The sequence below is a fragment of the Bos mutus genome, chromosome 11 (assembly GCF_027580195.1).
Source record: "Bos mutus isolate GX-2022 chromosome 11, NWIPB_WYAK_1.1, whole genome shotgun sequence".
NCBI lineage: Eukaryota > Metazoa > Chordata > Mammalia > Artiodactyla > Bovidae > Bos > Bos mutus.
Genome location: NC_091627.1, coordinates 66,018,729 through 66,036,892, shown reverse-complemented (window position 1 = coordinate 66,036,892; position 18,164 = coordinate 66,018,729). Strand labels below are relative to the sequence as shown.

The 18,164-nt window shown below is 38.5% G+C and overlaps 1 protein-coding gene across 3 annotated transcripts in view; it reads left to right on the top strand.

Moving 5' to 3' along the window:
* The first annotated feature begins 509 nt into the window (after window positions 1–509).
* VRK2 (VRK serine/threonine kinase 2) overlaps window positions 510–18,164 on the top strand; it is a 108,806-nt gene continuing 91,151 nt past the window's right edge. For 2 of the 3 annotated variants that reach the window (XM_070379533.1, XM_005888707.2), the window contains exons 1-2: window positions 511–719; window positions 2,876–3,016. In XM_070379533.1, the coding sequence (XP_070235634.1) occupies window positions 2,881–3,016 (136 nt within the window). In that variant the 5' untranslated portion in view covers window positions 511–719; window positions 2,876–2,880. Of the gene's footprint in view, window positions 720–2,854; window positions 3,017–18,164 lie in introns of all 3 variants that reach the window. The other variant, XM_070379534.1, reaches the window with a different exon arrangement.

The following is an 18,164-nucleotide window of genomic DNA, read 5'->3' as shown; positions in this document are numbered from 1 at the left end:
TTTTTTTAATTTAACAAATTTTATTAACCTAAACCCGACTCTAGTACTCTTGCCTGGAAAATCCCATGGACGGAGGAGCCTGGTGGGCTGCAGTCCACGGGGTCGCCAAGAGTCGGACACGACAGAGCGACTTCATTTTCACTTTTCACTTTCATCCATTGGAGAAGGTAGTGGCAACCCACTCCAGTGTTCTTGCCTGGAGAATCCCAGGGACAGGGGAGCCTGGTGGGCTGCCGTCTATGGGGTCGCACAGAGTCGGACACGACTGAAGCGACTTAGCAGCAGCAGGAGGCTTATTTCCACTTCACAGACAAAAAAAATTAGAAAATGTTTTTGAAGTTTTAAAGTAATTACGGTTGCCCCCAGGCCTGGGCTCGGGCTAGGCTCCGCGGAACCCCGGGCCGGCGTCTCCGCCCTGGGTGAGCGATGCGAACCCAGGCACAGAAAGTTAGTTTGGCCCCTACCGAGGGCCGCGCCGACTCCGGGCCCGCCTCCCCGCGGGATTGGAGGCCTGCCGCCCCGCCCGGCCTCGCGAGGCCCAAGGGAGGCGCCGGGCAGGCCGAGAGCCTGGCAAGCCTCCCCTCGTCCCCGGGTCCCGGGAGTCACGGCGAGACCCCGCACTTCCGCGTCCCGCTTGCCCCGCCCGTGCGGCGTCCTAGGCCGGGAAGGAGCTGCCGTCGGAGTGAGACGCCGGGCCGGGAGGGTTCCCTGCTTACGCGGTGGGTTCTGACTTTTTAAAAACTCAGCGCGAAATCCTGGCGCCCCTTCCCCACGCGTTTGCTCAAAACGCGGGGCGGGGAAGTTAGGCGGGAAAAGGGATTGGGTTTCTTTTTCCACCGGCCTAGAGGGGCTAGAGTGAGAGTCCGGACGCCGGCGGACTTCCGGTGGTTCGGGCCGGCCCTGGGCGTGACAAGAAGTGGGGAGTCGGGTGGGTAGGAAGCCAAAGGGGGTGTCTTGGACGGCCGAGGAGTCAGGCGGGCGGTGGGCCGCGCTGACCCGCCCTTGGCCCCGCCGTCACGGTCCTTCTCCGAGGCCTCCCCACGCCTTGGGTTCAGGCCTCTGGGTACCGGTTTGTCTTCGGAAACTCATGTTAAGCACTTCTCATCCTAGCGGGGAGGGCCCTGAAACAGCAGGGACTAGCTTGTCTGGGACTTGCCTTGAGAGGAGGTTGGCGCTTCCTCCTGTGCCTTGAACCCTGGATCCATGCCGCGGGTGTTCATTGTATAGACACCTTTCAGGCCTCAGGTTATGGTGCCACGGACTTGCCCAAACGCGTTTTATCTTCTTCATACTGATGGAGAATGTATGCCCTGCTGAAAAGTTGTTATCTGAAGACTTAAGGTTTTAAATCAGCAAATAAGTGTTGGAGAATGAAATGGCAACCCATTCCAGTATTCTTGCCTGGAGAATCCCATGGACAGAGGAGCCTGGTGGGCTACAGTCCACGGGGTCGCAAAGAGTCGGACACGGCTGAGCGACTTCACTTCACTTCACCAGTATTTAAAGTCAAGATATTGGTCAGTATATATAAAGTGAAAATGTCAGTCAGTTGTGTGACTCTGCAGCCCCATGGTCTGTAGCCCACGAGGCCACCCTGTCCATGGGGCAAGAATATTGGAGTGGGTTTCCATTCCCTTCTCCAGGGGATCTGCCTGACCCTGGGATCCAACCCAGGTCTCCTGCATTGGAGGCAGATTCTTTATTGTCTGAGTCCCCAGAGAAGCCCCTAGTATAAAGTACTGGTCAGAACTTTTCCTTCTTTTGGGCACTGTTCATATGAATTCCCAGCTTCTTTTGTGTTCGAGTTAGGAGAACAAGTGAATATTGCTCTACCCAGGTGTTGCTGCTGAGTAAGATAGGGCATTGGGTTAATATAAGTGAAGCAGGGAAAGCCTACTGGAAGGAACAGAAACTTCATTCAGAAGATGGATAGATTATACAACGAAGACTACTTTGATTTCGAAGGCACTCACCAGGTTTAAAAAAAAATTCTTTCAAACTATTTGGAAGATTGTGGTTACCTTCACACTTGGTTCCAGGCTTACATGCTGTGTGTGTGTTTTGTTTTCCCTAAGAAATTTTCTAGTCCTACTCAAAAATCTCTAGTAAGATTCACTAACCTATGTACAATTACAGTTAATTGGTTAAAGTTGTGTGGCTATCACTATGGCGTTTCTACAACTGTTTTTGGTAGTGCTGCATAAATTTCTAAGGCAGGGCAGTTTTCACTTCGGTGATAATGGGAAAGGGACAGGGTAGAGAGAAGCAGAAAGAAGTTGAAACAGTAGTGTGGTAGCCTTAAAAGTAACTGCACAATGGCCTAGTGCTCTGCTTAGTTACACATCCATGAAAATCCTGGGCTTATTTAACCAATATTTATTGAGTTGTATCAGTTGCTGGATTTGATAATGACGTACATTGCCATTGTCCATGTTATCTCAGCCAAGAGCTGTATTTTTTTTTTTCTAGTGACTGAAGAGCTTTTCATCTTTGACATTTAGCATTCTCAATGAAAGGAGTATTTTCATATATATGAAATTTATTTTCTCTTTGTAGTTGGAAATTAACTCATTTAAGGTGTGTTCTGAATGATTAATAGGTATTTTGACCCCCTAACTGAATTTTGGAAATGTTAAGTGAGGTTCAACACACTTTGTTTTTTTTTAGTATCAGTGTCTCTTCGATTTCAATATTGTAATGTTGGTGAATCTCCAGTTTGAATATAATATGTGGGTTTTCCCAACCCCAGTTGACTTCAGAATCCTTATTTCTGGGAACGTGCCCCATAGAAGACATTTTGAGAAATGTATTTAAGTGGAGGTTTCTTTGTTGTTGTTTTTATTTTTAATCACAGCCTCACCCCTTCTGTCAACAGAAGTGATGCCACCAAGAAGAAAAGAGAAATACAAGCTTCCTATTCCACTTCCGGAAGGCACAGTCCTGGATGACATGGAAGGAAAACAGTGGGTGCTGGGCAAGCTGGTTGGCTCTGGAGGATTTGGTTTGATATATTTAGGTAAAGTATAAATCACCAGATTCTCTTTATGTGTGTGACTGTGACTTCTTAATATTTTGAAAATTGAAATAAAATAGAATTCATAAATGTAAGTTATATGAAGATAGGTAGTGTTTAGTAGAATGTCTCTGCTAGGTTCAAGATATTACTGACCCTAGTCTCTTCTTGTCCATGTCTTTCTAAATGACTCTTAGAAAGTCTTTTCAGAGCACAGTTACACAGTCTGCCAGACAAATGGTTAATGTTCTGTTTTGAGAGTGTGTTTTCTTGGAAACATCGATTTTTATGACTCAAGAGAACACAACTCTATGATTATGAACATTTTCCATTTGTGAATCTTAATCATTAATGTTGAAGTAGTGTAAGGTTTTGGTCATTTCTTCACTAGGTCTCACTAGAGAACTGGGTCTTAATACTCCAAGGCCATCTATTGCGTGGAATGAATTAACTTCTCTCTTGTACATCTAGATTGGTACTAGTTATATGCTATCTTTAGGATAATTAACAGACACTTAAATATAGTTTCTGTGTTTTTTGGTACAAGTAAGGAACCTAAGTTGAGTGTGTTTTTATACTACATTAAAAAAATTTTAAATCACATTGACTTTAAAAGGATTGTTCAGGGATAACAAAAGTTTTTTATAAATAAAAAACTTTTATCTATAGTTTTAAGGATCGAGGGATATCCATTACAAGATGAGATTTAATTAATAAGATGAATATTAGTGATTAAAAAAAAATCCTCTCAAGGAGAAATTCTAAATATATTGACTTATTACATCTGTGTCTGGAGGCGTTTAAGAAGTTGGTAAAAAAGCCTTCTTTGGAAGAATCTTGGGTTCCTTATTAAATATTTTAGAGTACAGGGGAGGAAAGACATTCCCTTTGCTCTCCTAAGTTTAATATCTGGGTTTATGAAATAAACTGATAGAAGGAAGATTAACAGGAGAAAATGTATACAAATATATTAATTTTTTGATGTTATGTGCACAGTAATATTACAGGGGGAAAAATAGTTGAATAAATATCCTAAAGCATGGTAAGATTTGAGAGCTTACATGCCATCTTAATAAGGAACAGTACATGATTTTTAAGAGACATTACTAGGTCTGTAGAAGAGTGGATGGGGGCTGTGATGTGATAGTCTGTAACAAAGTTTGGGAGTGATGTCAATTTCTAATCTCTTCTGTGATGAGTCAGTCTTTCCTGGTTAATGAAGCTCTCCTAGATGTAATTTAAAACAGTTGAGTTGTGGGTTGTTTTTTTTTTTTTTTTTGGTGAGAGGGTTGGGTTCTTGTCTTTAGCCAAATAAAGGGAGTTCAGAGAAAGCCTTTCCCTGCATTTGCTATTTTTCAAGTGCCTTCAGTTCAAAATAATCCTTTGGCCAAACAGGCATATTTTACGGTGACCTTTTTGAACTGTGGTGTTGGAGAAGACTCTTGAGAATCCCTTGGACTGCAAGGAGATCCAACCAGTCCATTCTAAAGGAGATCAGTCCTGGATGTTCTTTGGAAGGACTGATGTTAAAGCTGAAACTCCAATACCTGGGCCACCTCATGCGAAGAGTTGACTCATTGGAAAAGACTGATGCTGGGAGGGATTGGGGGCAGGAGGAAAAGGGGACGACAGAGGATGAGATGGCTGGATGGCATCATGGACTCGATGGACTTGAGTTTGAGTGAACTCCGGGAGTTGGTGATGGCAGGGAGGCCTGGTGTGATGCATTCAGTTCACGGGGTCGCAAAGAGTCGGACACGACTTAGCGACTGAACTGATTCTGCCACCCTTCTCATGCAAATGTGTTTCATGGATCTTGAAGGATTAAGCTCCTCTTCTAATGAAGTTGAGTTTGTAGTATTGAATAAATGGGTGAAATACAGTGAATAAGTAACTTCTTATTAATCACCTGAGTGTCTAATCTAGTTGGGAAGATAAGACCAACACAAAAGTATAGTGTGGGTTAGATAAAGAACAACTTCCCTATTTAAAGGGTTTGAACTTGCTTGGAAAATGTTAAGTACTAGATTTAGTGACACAAGCAGCACTGTTTAACAGAAATGTAATGCAAACCACATATGGAATGTAAAATTGTCTAGGAGCCACATTAAAAAAAGCAGCTGAAATTTATTTAAATAATATGTATTATTTAATGTGATATATCTAAAGTATAATTCCAACACATTATTAATATTAAAAAAGGGAAATATTTCACTTCTGTAGTTAAGTGGGACTAAACCAGGATATGTCTAGTCCCATTTTAGGGGCCCAGTAACTACCTATAGGTAGTGGCTTCCATGTTGAATGTTGCAGATAAAGACCCTGAGAGGACTTGGAGTCTACAGAGTGTATATTCTTTGAAGAATTAATTGTTGGTTGAAACTCTGAATTGATGAATTCTCTTGTATAGATGAGCGTTAAGATCTCTAGTATATTGTCTTGACTCATGGTCAGAGAAATGGAGTTGAATAAGTTATTTCTGATGTGGCTTGGATGTAGCCTTGGATTGCACAGCTTATCAGTTATTCTAATGTTTGAACTATTTTGAGTAATTTCAAAGAACTACAGAAAAGTATTAATTTAGTCTTATTTCTTTTCTCTTTTTAAATGTAAATATTATATGTGTTAATATGTATTTAAATTTAACAGCATGTTTAATGTGTGTGTATGCATACATATATGTGTATACATGTTACTTGTGTGTTTCCTGTTGTGAAAAAGGAATTTAGGCACGTGGAATTAGGAATTTAGGCTTAGTCATGTGATTTATTTGCCCCTATTGAAATATAGAAAAAACCTTGCTTCTTTCAATCTAAGTGATGCACATATTTTTTACTTAATTTTTCTCAATAATATTTAGTTTGCAACAATTTTCAAGATTTCATAGTTATGAAGTACCCACTACTAATTTTAGAACCTGGATCCTGGATATATGAGCAAATGTATGTGACTGGCGTAAGATTTTAAAGAAATGTTTAGCTATTTTGAGGAAAAGTTGTGTGTTGCAAATGTTGTTACTGTTCTATCAAAAGTGGCACTCATAAATTATAATCTCAGCTCTTCAGTGAGATGCTGTCAGCAATAAGTTTGTTAAAATTAGTTTTTACGTATTATTTTCAAGCTGAGACAATCCATATGAAATTATATCATGTTTTGCATTTTAGCATGGTTCTCATCATTTCCTGTATAGATGAAGTAGCCTGCCAGTTCAGGTTTCCCTAATACCTTCGTGTCCAGCTACATTGTTAAGCATTATATTTTCCAGATACACTTTGAGCAGACGCTTCATCAGCACTTGTCACCTAAGGCTGAGAAGAGACTAACCGCCCTGACTGACTCATCTGTGCATGTGCAACTGTCCTGTAGTTTTGAGATCAATAGCCAAAGCCTTTCAGTAGTCAGCAAGAAGTAAAGGGGAAGGGGCAGAGATGTTTTGTGTTTACTCTCAACTTGGAGAAATAATGTTCCTGTAGCAGTAACAGAAGTAGTAATAAGAGGGAAAAGAAAGTCTGAACATAAAACAAAGTTCTTCCTTTGCATTTGAAAAGAGAGGAGAGGAAAAGGAAGAAAGGAAACTGTTTCAGGGAATGCGAAAGCTTGCAGTAACCTCAGGATCAAATAAGTGAAAAAAAAAGTTCTAAAACTTCAGGAGACAGAACTAAGATTTTGAATTTTACTTTAGTGCTAGGTATAACACAGAACCAAGCAAACTGGGGAATTTCATAAATTACAGCTTAAGATTTTGACCTGAGCCTTTTGCAAACTGAGTGACTTTCATCTACTCAGGAATCTCTGTTTCTATCCTCTAGGATTGAGGTAGTAATACTTGCAATGATTAAGGTAATATTTTTAAAGAATTCGGAACTTGATAAGCCGTTCACTGGAATTGATTTATTTATTTAGAACGTCTCATTCTCAGTGATGGCTGAACTCGAAATTCGGTGTCTGGTGCTCAGATTAGCACGGTGACTAAGACATGTATGGGAGGGTTTTTCCATTTGTCCTCCCATGGACTGTGATGGGCTTAGCTACTAAATGTGGTAAAACTGAGAAACAGAGAATGTCAGTGGAAGTCTATAACATTTTACTTGCCAAAGTGTATGTTTTTCCCATTTCAATTTACAGTAGTAGCCATGATGACATAGTGAAAAGTTCTCACATAAGCTGTGTCTTATGTTTCAGATATGAAACGTACTATGTTTCAGAATTAGTCAAAAATCTAGAAAAACAGAACTGTAGCTAATAAACTTTAGCCAAATTCCTTTAAAGTCTTCTTATATGGCTTTCCCAGGTGGCTCAGTAGTAAAGAATCTGCCTACCAATGCAGGAGAGATGGGTTTGACCCCTGGGTTGGGAAGATCCCCTGGAGGAGGAAGTAACAAATGATAGAATGATTCATCTGTAGTTTTATTTTTTAGAATTTGAGCAGAGCCATGACCATTAGCACAGGCTATATGTTTACCAGTTATTTGCCTCAGAGATTGAGACTGAAGTTGGACCACTAAACCCACACAAGCCAGTTTGCTTTTTTTTCCATAATTATAGATGTCACCCTTAACTCCAGCCTGTAATCTTAAACATAACACTCTTAGTCATAAAAACTTGAGACAAATTAACTATAAAATCTGTATATGCTTTATTGACAGTAAATCAAGAGCATTATATTTTATAAATAATGTTATTATAACTAAAATTAATTCTTGAAGCATTAAGATCAATCATTTATTCATGGATAAATGTTTAGATCAAGTGACTGCCATACATTTCTTGGGTAATCCTCTCAGATTAGCTCAATTTTGTTCTTTAAAAATAGAAGAAATCTTTGTGGGGTGGGGCAGAGAGAAAATAGAGTAACTGAGAGTTGTAGATATTGTCAAAGTTTAACTTACTTATCGATGAAGAAATAGACTTCTATCTAAATAGAAAAACATTTTTATGTGTGGTTTTTATTTATTGTATTTTCTTGTTTGGTGGCTCAGTGGTAAAGAATCTGCCTTCCAGTGTGGGAGATGCTGGTTTGATCCCTGGGTCGGGAAGCTCCCCTGGAGAGGGAAATGGCAGCCCAGTCCAGTATTCTTGCCTAGGAAATCCCATGGACAGAGGAGCCTAGCGGGCTACAGTCCATGGGGTCGCAAAGAGTCAGACACGACTTAGTGACTAAACAATAACAACTTTCTAGTCAGCTAGAATGGATTGATTTTTAAGGTATGCTGAGTTATGTTCTGAAGAGCCTAACGATAATGCCGGCAACAAAATAAAGTCACTAAAACATGCATTGCTTCATAATATATTGCTGTGTTAAATGTTATTTTGGCAGTGTGTTATAGAGAACACTTTGAGATAGGCAGTTAATCTGACCTAACACAGTGCAACATTGTGGTCCCACCACAGTGCTGCTGCTGCTAAGTCGCTGCAGTCGTGTCTGACTCTGTGCTACCCCATGGACGGCAGCCCACCGGGCTCCCCCGTCCCTGGGATTCTCCAGGCAAGAGTACTGGAGTGGGTTGCCATTTCCTTCTCCAGTGCATGAAAGTGAAAAGTGAAAGTGAAGTCGCTCAGTCGTGTCTGACTCTTAGCGACCCCATGGACTGCAGCCTACCAGGCTCCTCTGTCCATGGAATTTTCTGGGCAAGATTACTGGAGTGGGTTGCCATTGCCTTCTCCCCCCACCACAATAGTTACTAGGAAATTTTGCAGATGATACCCTGGAGGTGAGAAGAAGGAAATAAATATGAAATAAGGATAACTTGTACTAGAAACTGTTGTATATAAGATAAATTAGTTCCCAGCTGAAGGTTTAAGAGGTAATAGTTGGTATAATCCTGAGAAGGCAATGGCACCCCACTCCAGTACTCTTGCCTGGAAAATCCCATGGACAGAGGAGCCTGGTAGGCTGCAGTCCATGGGGTCTTGAAGAGTCGGACACGACTGAGTGACTTCATTTTCACTTTTCACTTTCATGCATTGGAGAAGGAAATGGCAATCCACTCCAGTCTTCTTGCCTGGAGAATCCCAGGGATGGGGGAGCCTAGTAGGCTGCTGTCTATGGGGTCGCACAGAGTCGGACACGACTGAAGCGACTTACCAGCAGCAGCAGCAGTTGGTATAATCTCAACAGATGAAGAGATTGCTTGGGATTTTGTGAATTTAATAAATGTGTTGTACCTTTCATAAGAATTTAAATTTCCTAGAAGTTGTATTTTAATTTTGTATGTGCTGACCATTGGCTGTTAATTTTGAGTTTTAAAAGCACAGTGTTCATTTAATTACCAGCTAAGAAATCTGCTGCTGCTACTGCTGCTAAGTCACTTCAGTCGTGTCTGACTCTGCGACCTCATGGACTGCCCCCCACCAGGCTCCCCCGTCCCTGGGATTCTCCAGGCAAGAACACTGGAGTGGGTTGCCATTTCCTTCTCCAATACATGAAAGTGAAAAGTGAAAGTGAAGTCGCTCAGTCGTGTCTGACTCTTCAAGACCCCATGGACTGCAGCCTACCAGGCTCCTCTGTCCATGGGATTTTCCAGGCAAGAGTACTGGAGTGGGGTGCCATTGCCTTCTCCGGCTAAGGAATCTAAATACCTGCAAACGTTTGGATTCTTTGTATAAAAAGGAAGCATTCTCCTAAGGTTTACTTAGTCTTTGCTTATCTTTTTCATTTTTGTAAGTGTCCGATCTTTTTAACATATTTTATATTATGGGTCTTCATTTTCAGCATTCTACTGTCAAACTCTTTTGCTTTAAGGGAAGATTTACAAACTGCTCTGTTCTTCAATAATTTATGCATTATGTCTCTTCCACTGCACCTGTTACTATCTTACAATGGTTTCAGTGGTCAAGGTTTTTAAATTTGAAGCCTATCACTATAGGGAAGTTTCTTCTTCATGAAATGAGTTCACCTGTATTGTCACACACACACACACACACAAAACTCTCAACTTTCGGGAGCTTCTGGCTTCCTTATGAAATATGAATGGAGTTTAGCTTCTGAAGTGTTTTAGGCTTTTTTCTTTAGGTATGGAAGAAGAGTAAGAAGTAGTCTTCTTTAAGAAACAGGAATATCTATGTTTATAAAATAAATGAGAAGAAAATTAAGAAACTCTAAAGCTCTAAATAGGAGTATTCACTAGAAACTAGCTATTTGGATGATGAAAATTTGTTCACCCTCCTCACTTAACGATGTTTCAAAAATGTTCATGGATCCTATACTGCTTACATACTTGGTTTTGCAGTTCGTGCATCTTCAGAATGTTTGTCCCTTGTAACTCCATTACATGAACTGAGTATATTATGCAATTTTCTACATGAAAGGGCATTTTAAGAGGAAGGACATAAAACTCAGCAATTATTTCAAGAAAATTTTTGAAGGTTTCCATTCTTTTAAAAGGGAAAAAGACAGTCGTCCTGACTTCATTTAGTCAGGAAGACTTTGCTTTAACATCTCCAATCAAGTAATACTTGAGGGAAAAGATTCTGTAGAAAGATATCCATTGAAGGCCAGAAACATCTACAGATGCAGTGTGATCCTAGGCAATGAGGCATGTGGCCCTTCATTGGCATTATATGATAACAGGAGGATCTTCTGGCAGAAGAGCTGACTTTTGCTGCGTTCTGCATGCTGCCCCTCCAAGCCCATCTTTGATTGGCACCTATGCCCTATTGAAACTGGCATCACACCTTCTGAATGGGCACAGTGCCAGCCAAGCAGATGGGTATGGGCAAAAGCATGCCAGAAACCCAGTATGTGCATCAAGTTTAAGTATCAGGGGCCCAAACTCCCATCCAGGGATATAAAAACTGCAGTCTGTTGAGAGCTTTTTGTGCTTAAGGTTAAAGGACATGCCATTTCTACTCCAGCTTAGAGGTTGATTAATTTTGAAAGTCAAACAGGAGCTCCTGTGGCAGTGTCAAGCAAAATTCTATCTTTGGTGAATGAGAATTACTACATCATGTAGGGAAGAGAAAAGTATTGTAATGAAGTTTCCAGTGAGAGTTACTCTCCTGCAAGTGCCTCCAGCACTTAAGCAGCATGCATTCAGTGGAGATGAATATTTCTGTTCTCCAGCAGAGCCAGGTGCATTCAAAGCCAGATCTTCAACCTGCTGCAGTAAAGAACCCTAAATTTAGAAAGGGCAGGTAAAGTTTGGAAGAACTCCTTGGTGGCAGCTCTCACCATGAGCCGATGAGGCTTCACAAAAGTGTATAAAGGAGATGAAGGAAAAACTCCAAATTAAAAACCTTCAGATTACTTCAATCTGAAACAGAAAGATCTTTAATAAAGGGAAAAGTTTAGTCCTTTCTCTAAATGCAGAAAATTTTTTGAATTTTATATCAATAAAAAGTTAGTTTACCAAAACGTTAGAACCGACTTAATGCATAAGTAACAAAGCTTCCTATTCTAACATTTATTTCATTGCATGTCTATCATGTATATAAACTTCCCTTCTTGAATAATGGATTTTGCATAAAATTGAGTTCTAAATATCATATTCCTTATGATCGTCTCACACCAGCTACAGAACTGGGCAAAAATGAAAAAAAAAAGGGCATCATTTCTTGTGATCACTTTAATCGTATTCTCTAAATGCTCTTAAATTTACAAGAATGCCTATAAGACCAGCTGTGGCCAAGAGAAGCTTTTTGTAATCGCCTTATAGCCATTGCTTTTTCTTTTCCACTGTGTAAACTTTATCTATGGAGCAGATTCCATGAGACCATTGTGAATACTTCAACGTATTCAAAACATATAACTGCCACAAATTAAACTACTAAAACTAAAGCTGGTGCATTGTAACTGCCAAGTAAAGCTGGCACGTCCCTCCGTCAGACTGCGGGAGAGTATGCCATACAGTCCTCAGAAAACACAATTCATCCAGAAGCACTCTTGTCACTTGCTCTGATATTAAACCAGAGAAAGTGACATTAATTAAAGAAGTGACATGAGCCAACAAAAGCAATGAAATTCTAAGCTTTGGCTCGTGCAGACCTTACTCCAACTTGCTCTGCTTAGGTATCATGGCCATGTAAGAGGAGTATGGCTACTTCCCTTCTCCTCCTCCTCTCATCTTTCCATTCAGAAACATCGTTTTCAGGCAACTAAAATTTCATGCCCAGGGTTGCCCTAGCCAGTTGGTACACTGCAGGGTTTCCTAAAATAGTCATGTGGTGGCATGTGATGCATTTACTGCAGTTGGTAACTGCATGAGATGAACAACTAGGGACGGAGGCGAGTTGGTCTTACAAAAAGGCAAACAGCAGCCGAATTGAGCAGAGTCCATAGACTGAGTAGACTGAGAGCTAGGGGAGTCTGTTGCTAGGATCACTGGTGGAAACAAATGATGGCTGGTAGGCCTTATGAAAATTCTAACACACTAACGAGGCAAGCAGGGGAGTAGCCACCACTTTTCTTGCTTGCTCTTTGTTCCTTCCTGTAATACGTCCTTTCGCAGTGCTTATCTTATTTCCTGTGATTTCCATTTGTAAACTGTTTACCCTCCACCAATACTAGATTATAAACTCCTTGTAGGCCTTCTCTCAGAATGCTTCGACAAGGCCCGATACATAATAGCTTAAAAAATGATTGGTTAAATTAAAACTAGTCTGTTGGGGAAAAATAATTTTCCCAACAGTTGGCTTATCTGTGATGAAATTTTGTGCTGTTGGTATTATAACATGTGGCATGTGTGTAAGGTTCTGTGTTTTTAGAGTTAGAGGCCTTATTTTATTTATCTTGGGGAGCTTGAGGGGATATAAGTTTCTGTTCATTCTCTTTCCAAGTATGTTTTTTAAATATAAGAAGCCATGTACTTAATCCATAGATTATAGGATTTACTGAGGGAGTCTACTTTGCTAATGCACAGCACAGAGAGAGTTAAAAAAAAATGGACATTAAGATTAAACATTAAGTTTTGTGTTTAGAATGAAACAGTTCTACAGAGTAGCACTTAATTGAAGTAGCCTTAACAGCAAGTATAAACTTTTGTGGAGAAAATAGATGGGGTTTAATGTTAAATGGATTGACTTATAGGCATGTAAATATATTTCAAAAATCTACTTTTCAAAGAATGTAAACACAACTTTAATGGAAAATAAATTGTTGGTATTTCTATTAATCCAAGTGAATGAAAGATTTGATTAAGAGTTTTGTACGTAGTCAGAAGCTTTTGTTATAGTTTCTGGGCATGGGTGTTTTATGTTTGAGATCAGGAATTTTCTGTGTAATTAGTCATGAGGTTTAATGTACATTTTTAATATCAGACAGACAATGGCTTCAAAGAGACAGCAGTGCTGCAAAGGAGCAAGAAAAGAAGGCCAAAGTTGACACACACAGAGGCAAAACAGTGTAGGAAAAATCAACACGTTTTGCAAAATCAATCATTGAAAATGTGTCAGTGTTCAGGAGACTGTCTTTAATTTGCAATCCAAGTGAAAAAGAGTATTTAAATATGAGAGGCAGTATTATTGAGCCCAGCATGCCTGCTACCACTTGTTTGACTAGCTCAGAATAGAACACTGAGAGGCAAGGGCTCAAAGTTAAATGAACATTTATACATTTTAAAATCAAATGAAAGATTCAGAGTATATTCATGAATTAATTTTTTTTCAGAACCCTAAATTTAATCAGCTGGAATTACTTTTAAAGTGCCATTCTATTTAACTTTTGGGAATGATGAATTTGCCTTTTAATAGGAATGCTGTATTTTATCATGAAGATGAAACAAACTGTCTTTTGTTAATTATTCCCCAGAGACACTGGCCATTTTTCTCTCCTATGCTTAGTGTGGAGTAAAGGCAGCTTCCCGCAATTTATATCAAGCAAGAGCAATCGGAAGCTACAACATGTGTGAAAGAGGCTCGTGGAAGGCTTAGCTTAGCATCCATTGTAGCTGTTCTGAAGGCCACCTAATGAAATTCACAGAGGTGGTGTTAACCAAAGCCTCACTGTGGAGGCCGTGAACACAAGACACAGAGCAGTGAAAAGGAATGAAAGTAAGAATCCCTGGTAAAGACTAGCAGATGAGTCATATGTGTCTGGGGCATGCTGCCAGGCATAGTTTCTGAAACCTTTTTTAGGAAATCTTCATCCTCATCCACTACTAATAGAATCTTTTACTCAGTGTGTGCCAAGCTCTGTGTTAAATGCTTCATATGGATTATTTCATTTAATTCTCCCAGCAGCTTGACAAGGCAGTTTTGAGGCCTAGGAATTTTAAGTAATTTGTCTAATTGTCTTCCATCTCCATTTGAACTCGGGTCTCTCTGCTCTCCTGGTTGGTGTCTTTTGTCAAAGAACACTCTGAATTTATTACTAGCCAGAGAAAATAGTGACAAATGACATGCCTGTGACATGCTCATTTCTAAAGTAACTGAAATATTTAATTGATAGTATTGGCAGCTAATTTAAGAAATATGTTAGCGCTGATGCTGATAATAGTGTCATTTTCATTCAGATTGACAACTTGAGGTGTAGAGCATTCGTGATATGTTTTTAATATTTTCACAAAATCTGTGAAAGTACATCTGATATTTATAGTAAATCTAATGTTAAGAACTGGAAAAAATACATATACTAAAAATGTACCTAGAACAAACAGTATTTTTATGAAAAAAAACGTGAGAATAATCAATCAGTAGTGCATACAAACTGATGGGAAAGATTAGATTTTTCTGCTTTTTAAAAATAAGTATGTCAAAAAAAATAAGTATGTCGAGTTTATGGGGATATTATGCATTTGTTTTGAGGGTAATAAGCAACAAGGAGATCAAAAGAAGCCTCTTTAAATCCCTATGACAGACTTTAATAAGCATCATGTGAAAATAGATTTTTTTACAAATATTGAATTGTTTTTGGCATGTCTTTTTTCCATTGGGTAATAATTAAAAGATATACTATTTAGGAAACTAAGTCTTTTAAGAAAATTAAAAAAACCCAAATACTTGGATAAGTGAAATGTTGATAAAGAATATGTTTCTTTATAGAATTTGTTCATATACCAAAATATTTATAAGTATAGTTTAAAAAAATTATTCAGTCAACATATTATCAGATCAGATCAGATCAGATCAGTCGCTGAGTCGTGTCCGACTCTTTGTGACCCCATGAATTGCAGCATACCAGGCCTCCCTGTCCATCACCAACATATTATTATACACCAATATTTATCATGTACCCATAGATGATTTTATGAAAAAACTATAACATTTCATGTACAGGCAAATCTTTATGTTTTTAATGGAGAAGTGATACTTATTAGATATTGTAATGCTAGTTTCATGCTTTGATACTTTTTTCTTGCCAGTATATACATAGCAAGGAAAAGAATGAACGAAGTATAATATTGCATTAGAGGGCATGTTACTGAGCACTTTTGGTGATAGTTATTAATTTCAGTTTCTGGAGAATGTGAAGAAAAATGCTCTTCATTACACTTCATCATGTTTCTATTAAAGGATTATGTGTTACACTTCTGACATAGATTTCCAGTATCAAATGTGAGTACTGTATTACAGTTGAGGATGGAATATTAGTTATATAAACCTTCTGTCTTACAAAGTGTTAGGAGGATGGTAGAAGGAAAAGTAGTAAAACCCACTGAACAATCCCCATACAATACACTTCAAGACAAATGAAAAGAAAGCCATAGAATAGCCAGGACATGGAAGCAACCTAGATGCCATCAGCAGACAGATGGATAAGAAAGCTGTGATACATAAACAATGGAATATTACTCAGCCATTAAAAAAATACATTTGAATCAGTTCTAATAAGGTGGATGAAACTGGAGCCTATTAGACAGAATGAAGTAAGCCAGAAAGAAAAACACCAATTCAGTATACTAACACATATATATGGAATTTAGAAAGATGGTAACTATAACCCTGTATGCGAGACAGCAAAAGAGACACAGATGTATAGAACAGTCCTTTGGACTCTGTGGGAGAAGGTGAGGGCGGGATGATATGGAAGAATGGCATTGAAACATGTGAATTATCACATGTGAAATGAATTGCCAGTCCAGGTTTGACGCATGATACAGGGTGCTTGGGGCTGGTGCACTGGGATGACCCAGAGGGATGAGATGGGGAGGGAGGTGGTGGGGGGGTGAGTTCAGGATGGGGAACACATGTACACCCATGGCGGATTCATGTCAATGTATGGCAAAACCAATACAATATTGTAAAGTAAAATAAATAAATAAATAAAACTGAAAAAAAAAAGGTTCAAGAAAAAAAAAAAGAAAGTCAAACAAAGTTGCATATCTAACAGACCATTGTTGTGTGATGAAAAGGGGAAGAAGAAAAGCTGTAAGACTTCCATGAGACTAGAATTCTCATTCTAGTAGAAAACATTTGAGCAAGTACAGATGTTCTGAAATTAACTACTTTAAATTGAATGCATTATGGAATCTATGTTAAAAATAAGAGGTTTTTGGTTGGGGAAGGACCTTTAAATTCCTTCTGACTCTGAGAATCTGTGAAATCCTGAAAGATGGTGAGAGATACTAAAACATGGATAAAGGCTTTAAGGAAAGAATTGACCCAGCTGAACAAAGAGTTAGTTCTGCTATTAATAAGCAAGCAAAATAAATCTAAGCCACAGAAAAATGATGTAAAGAGATCATCAAGAAGAAAAACATAATGGTTCTATTATCTGTTTATTTAGTATGTTTTTGGAGAATAAGAATATTATATGAAAATGTAAAGACTTGCAAAATAGAGACCATGTGGAATGATATAAGGAAGATTTCCCTTATTTGAAACCTAATTTCATCATGAATATTAGTGTTTCAAAAAGTGAGAGTGGAGCCAAAACTCTTGCATAGTAGCTTTTTAAACATAAAATATATAATATCAGGAAGGGAGTTCAATAACTACTTCAGCCCTTAATTCATAGACTGACAATAGAAAGAGACCTAAGAGAAATATGGCTATCATTCCAGTATACTATTTGGCCAAACTGAATTCCTCTTAAGAGAGAAGGAAACATTTGAGGATTTAGGAAGTCTGAAATGATTTTATAATAGATTACCACAAAGATAAAGTAGACTTGAAAGTATGTAAGTGAATAAGACTTCCAAGAGATAAATGAATTACAATATTGAGAAAAGATTGATGATACAAAGTAAAAAGTTGAGTGAAAACTGGAGCTATGGACATAATTTTATAATACATTTTGCATTTCTAAAATAGAGTCAAGAACTGTGGTTAGGACTTACAGGATTACGAGTTAAGCAGAAAAGTTGTTATGTATCAACTCATCAGGCAAGCTCAAAATGTATTTAGTTAATAATAAGGAAAACATCTGAATTAGAGTATATCGGTGTGGAGTGAGAAATAAATGGATTGAAAGATAGTCTATTATAAGATAAAATGTGTAATATATACCACAACCAGTAAATAATTAGTGAAGGGGAGCAGAAAAGAATAACAATAATATAAATTTGCAGAGTGTTGTATTATAACTTGTTATTTGTTGTTTAGTCGTGTCCGACTCTTTGCAGACTCTAGGGACTGCAGCATGCCAGGCTTCCCTGTCGTTTCCCATCTTCCAGAGGTTGCTTAAACTCAAGTCCATTGAGTTGGTGATGCTGTCCAACCATCTTGTCCTCATATCATAATTGTATTATAATCAGTTCAGTACAGTTCAGTTCAGTCGCTCAGTTGTATCCGACTCTTTGTGACCCCATAGACTGCAGTACAATTGCCAGTTACCACACTAGACAAAAAACTGTCTGAAATCTATTAAAAAATATCATTGACCAAAACCCCATAACTACTTGCCAAAAGAGAAATACTTGAAAACAATAAAATATTAAGATATTAAAGAATCAAGTTTTTTCATGCACGTGTAAGCAAAGAGTAAGATGAGCATTTCAAAAAATTATCTTATTTTCTACAGTAAAATATCATTACGAGAACTAGACAAGATAAAACCAAGTGAAAATAAAACGATAGAATTTGATATGGCCAGATTGCTAGTGTTGTGTTTTTTTTCTTAGAGAAAAGAGAAAAAAAAAAAAAAAAAGAAAATCTAGCAGATATTCAAGAACATGTTACAAATATAACTAGAGGTATTATAAACAAAGTCAGGAAATGACTAATCAGTCACCTGTTAGGTCTTCATACTGGTCTCTATGGAACCCAAATATACAGG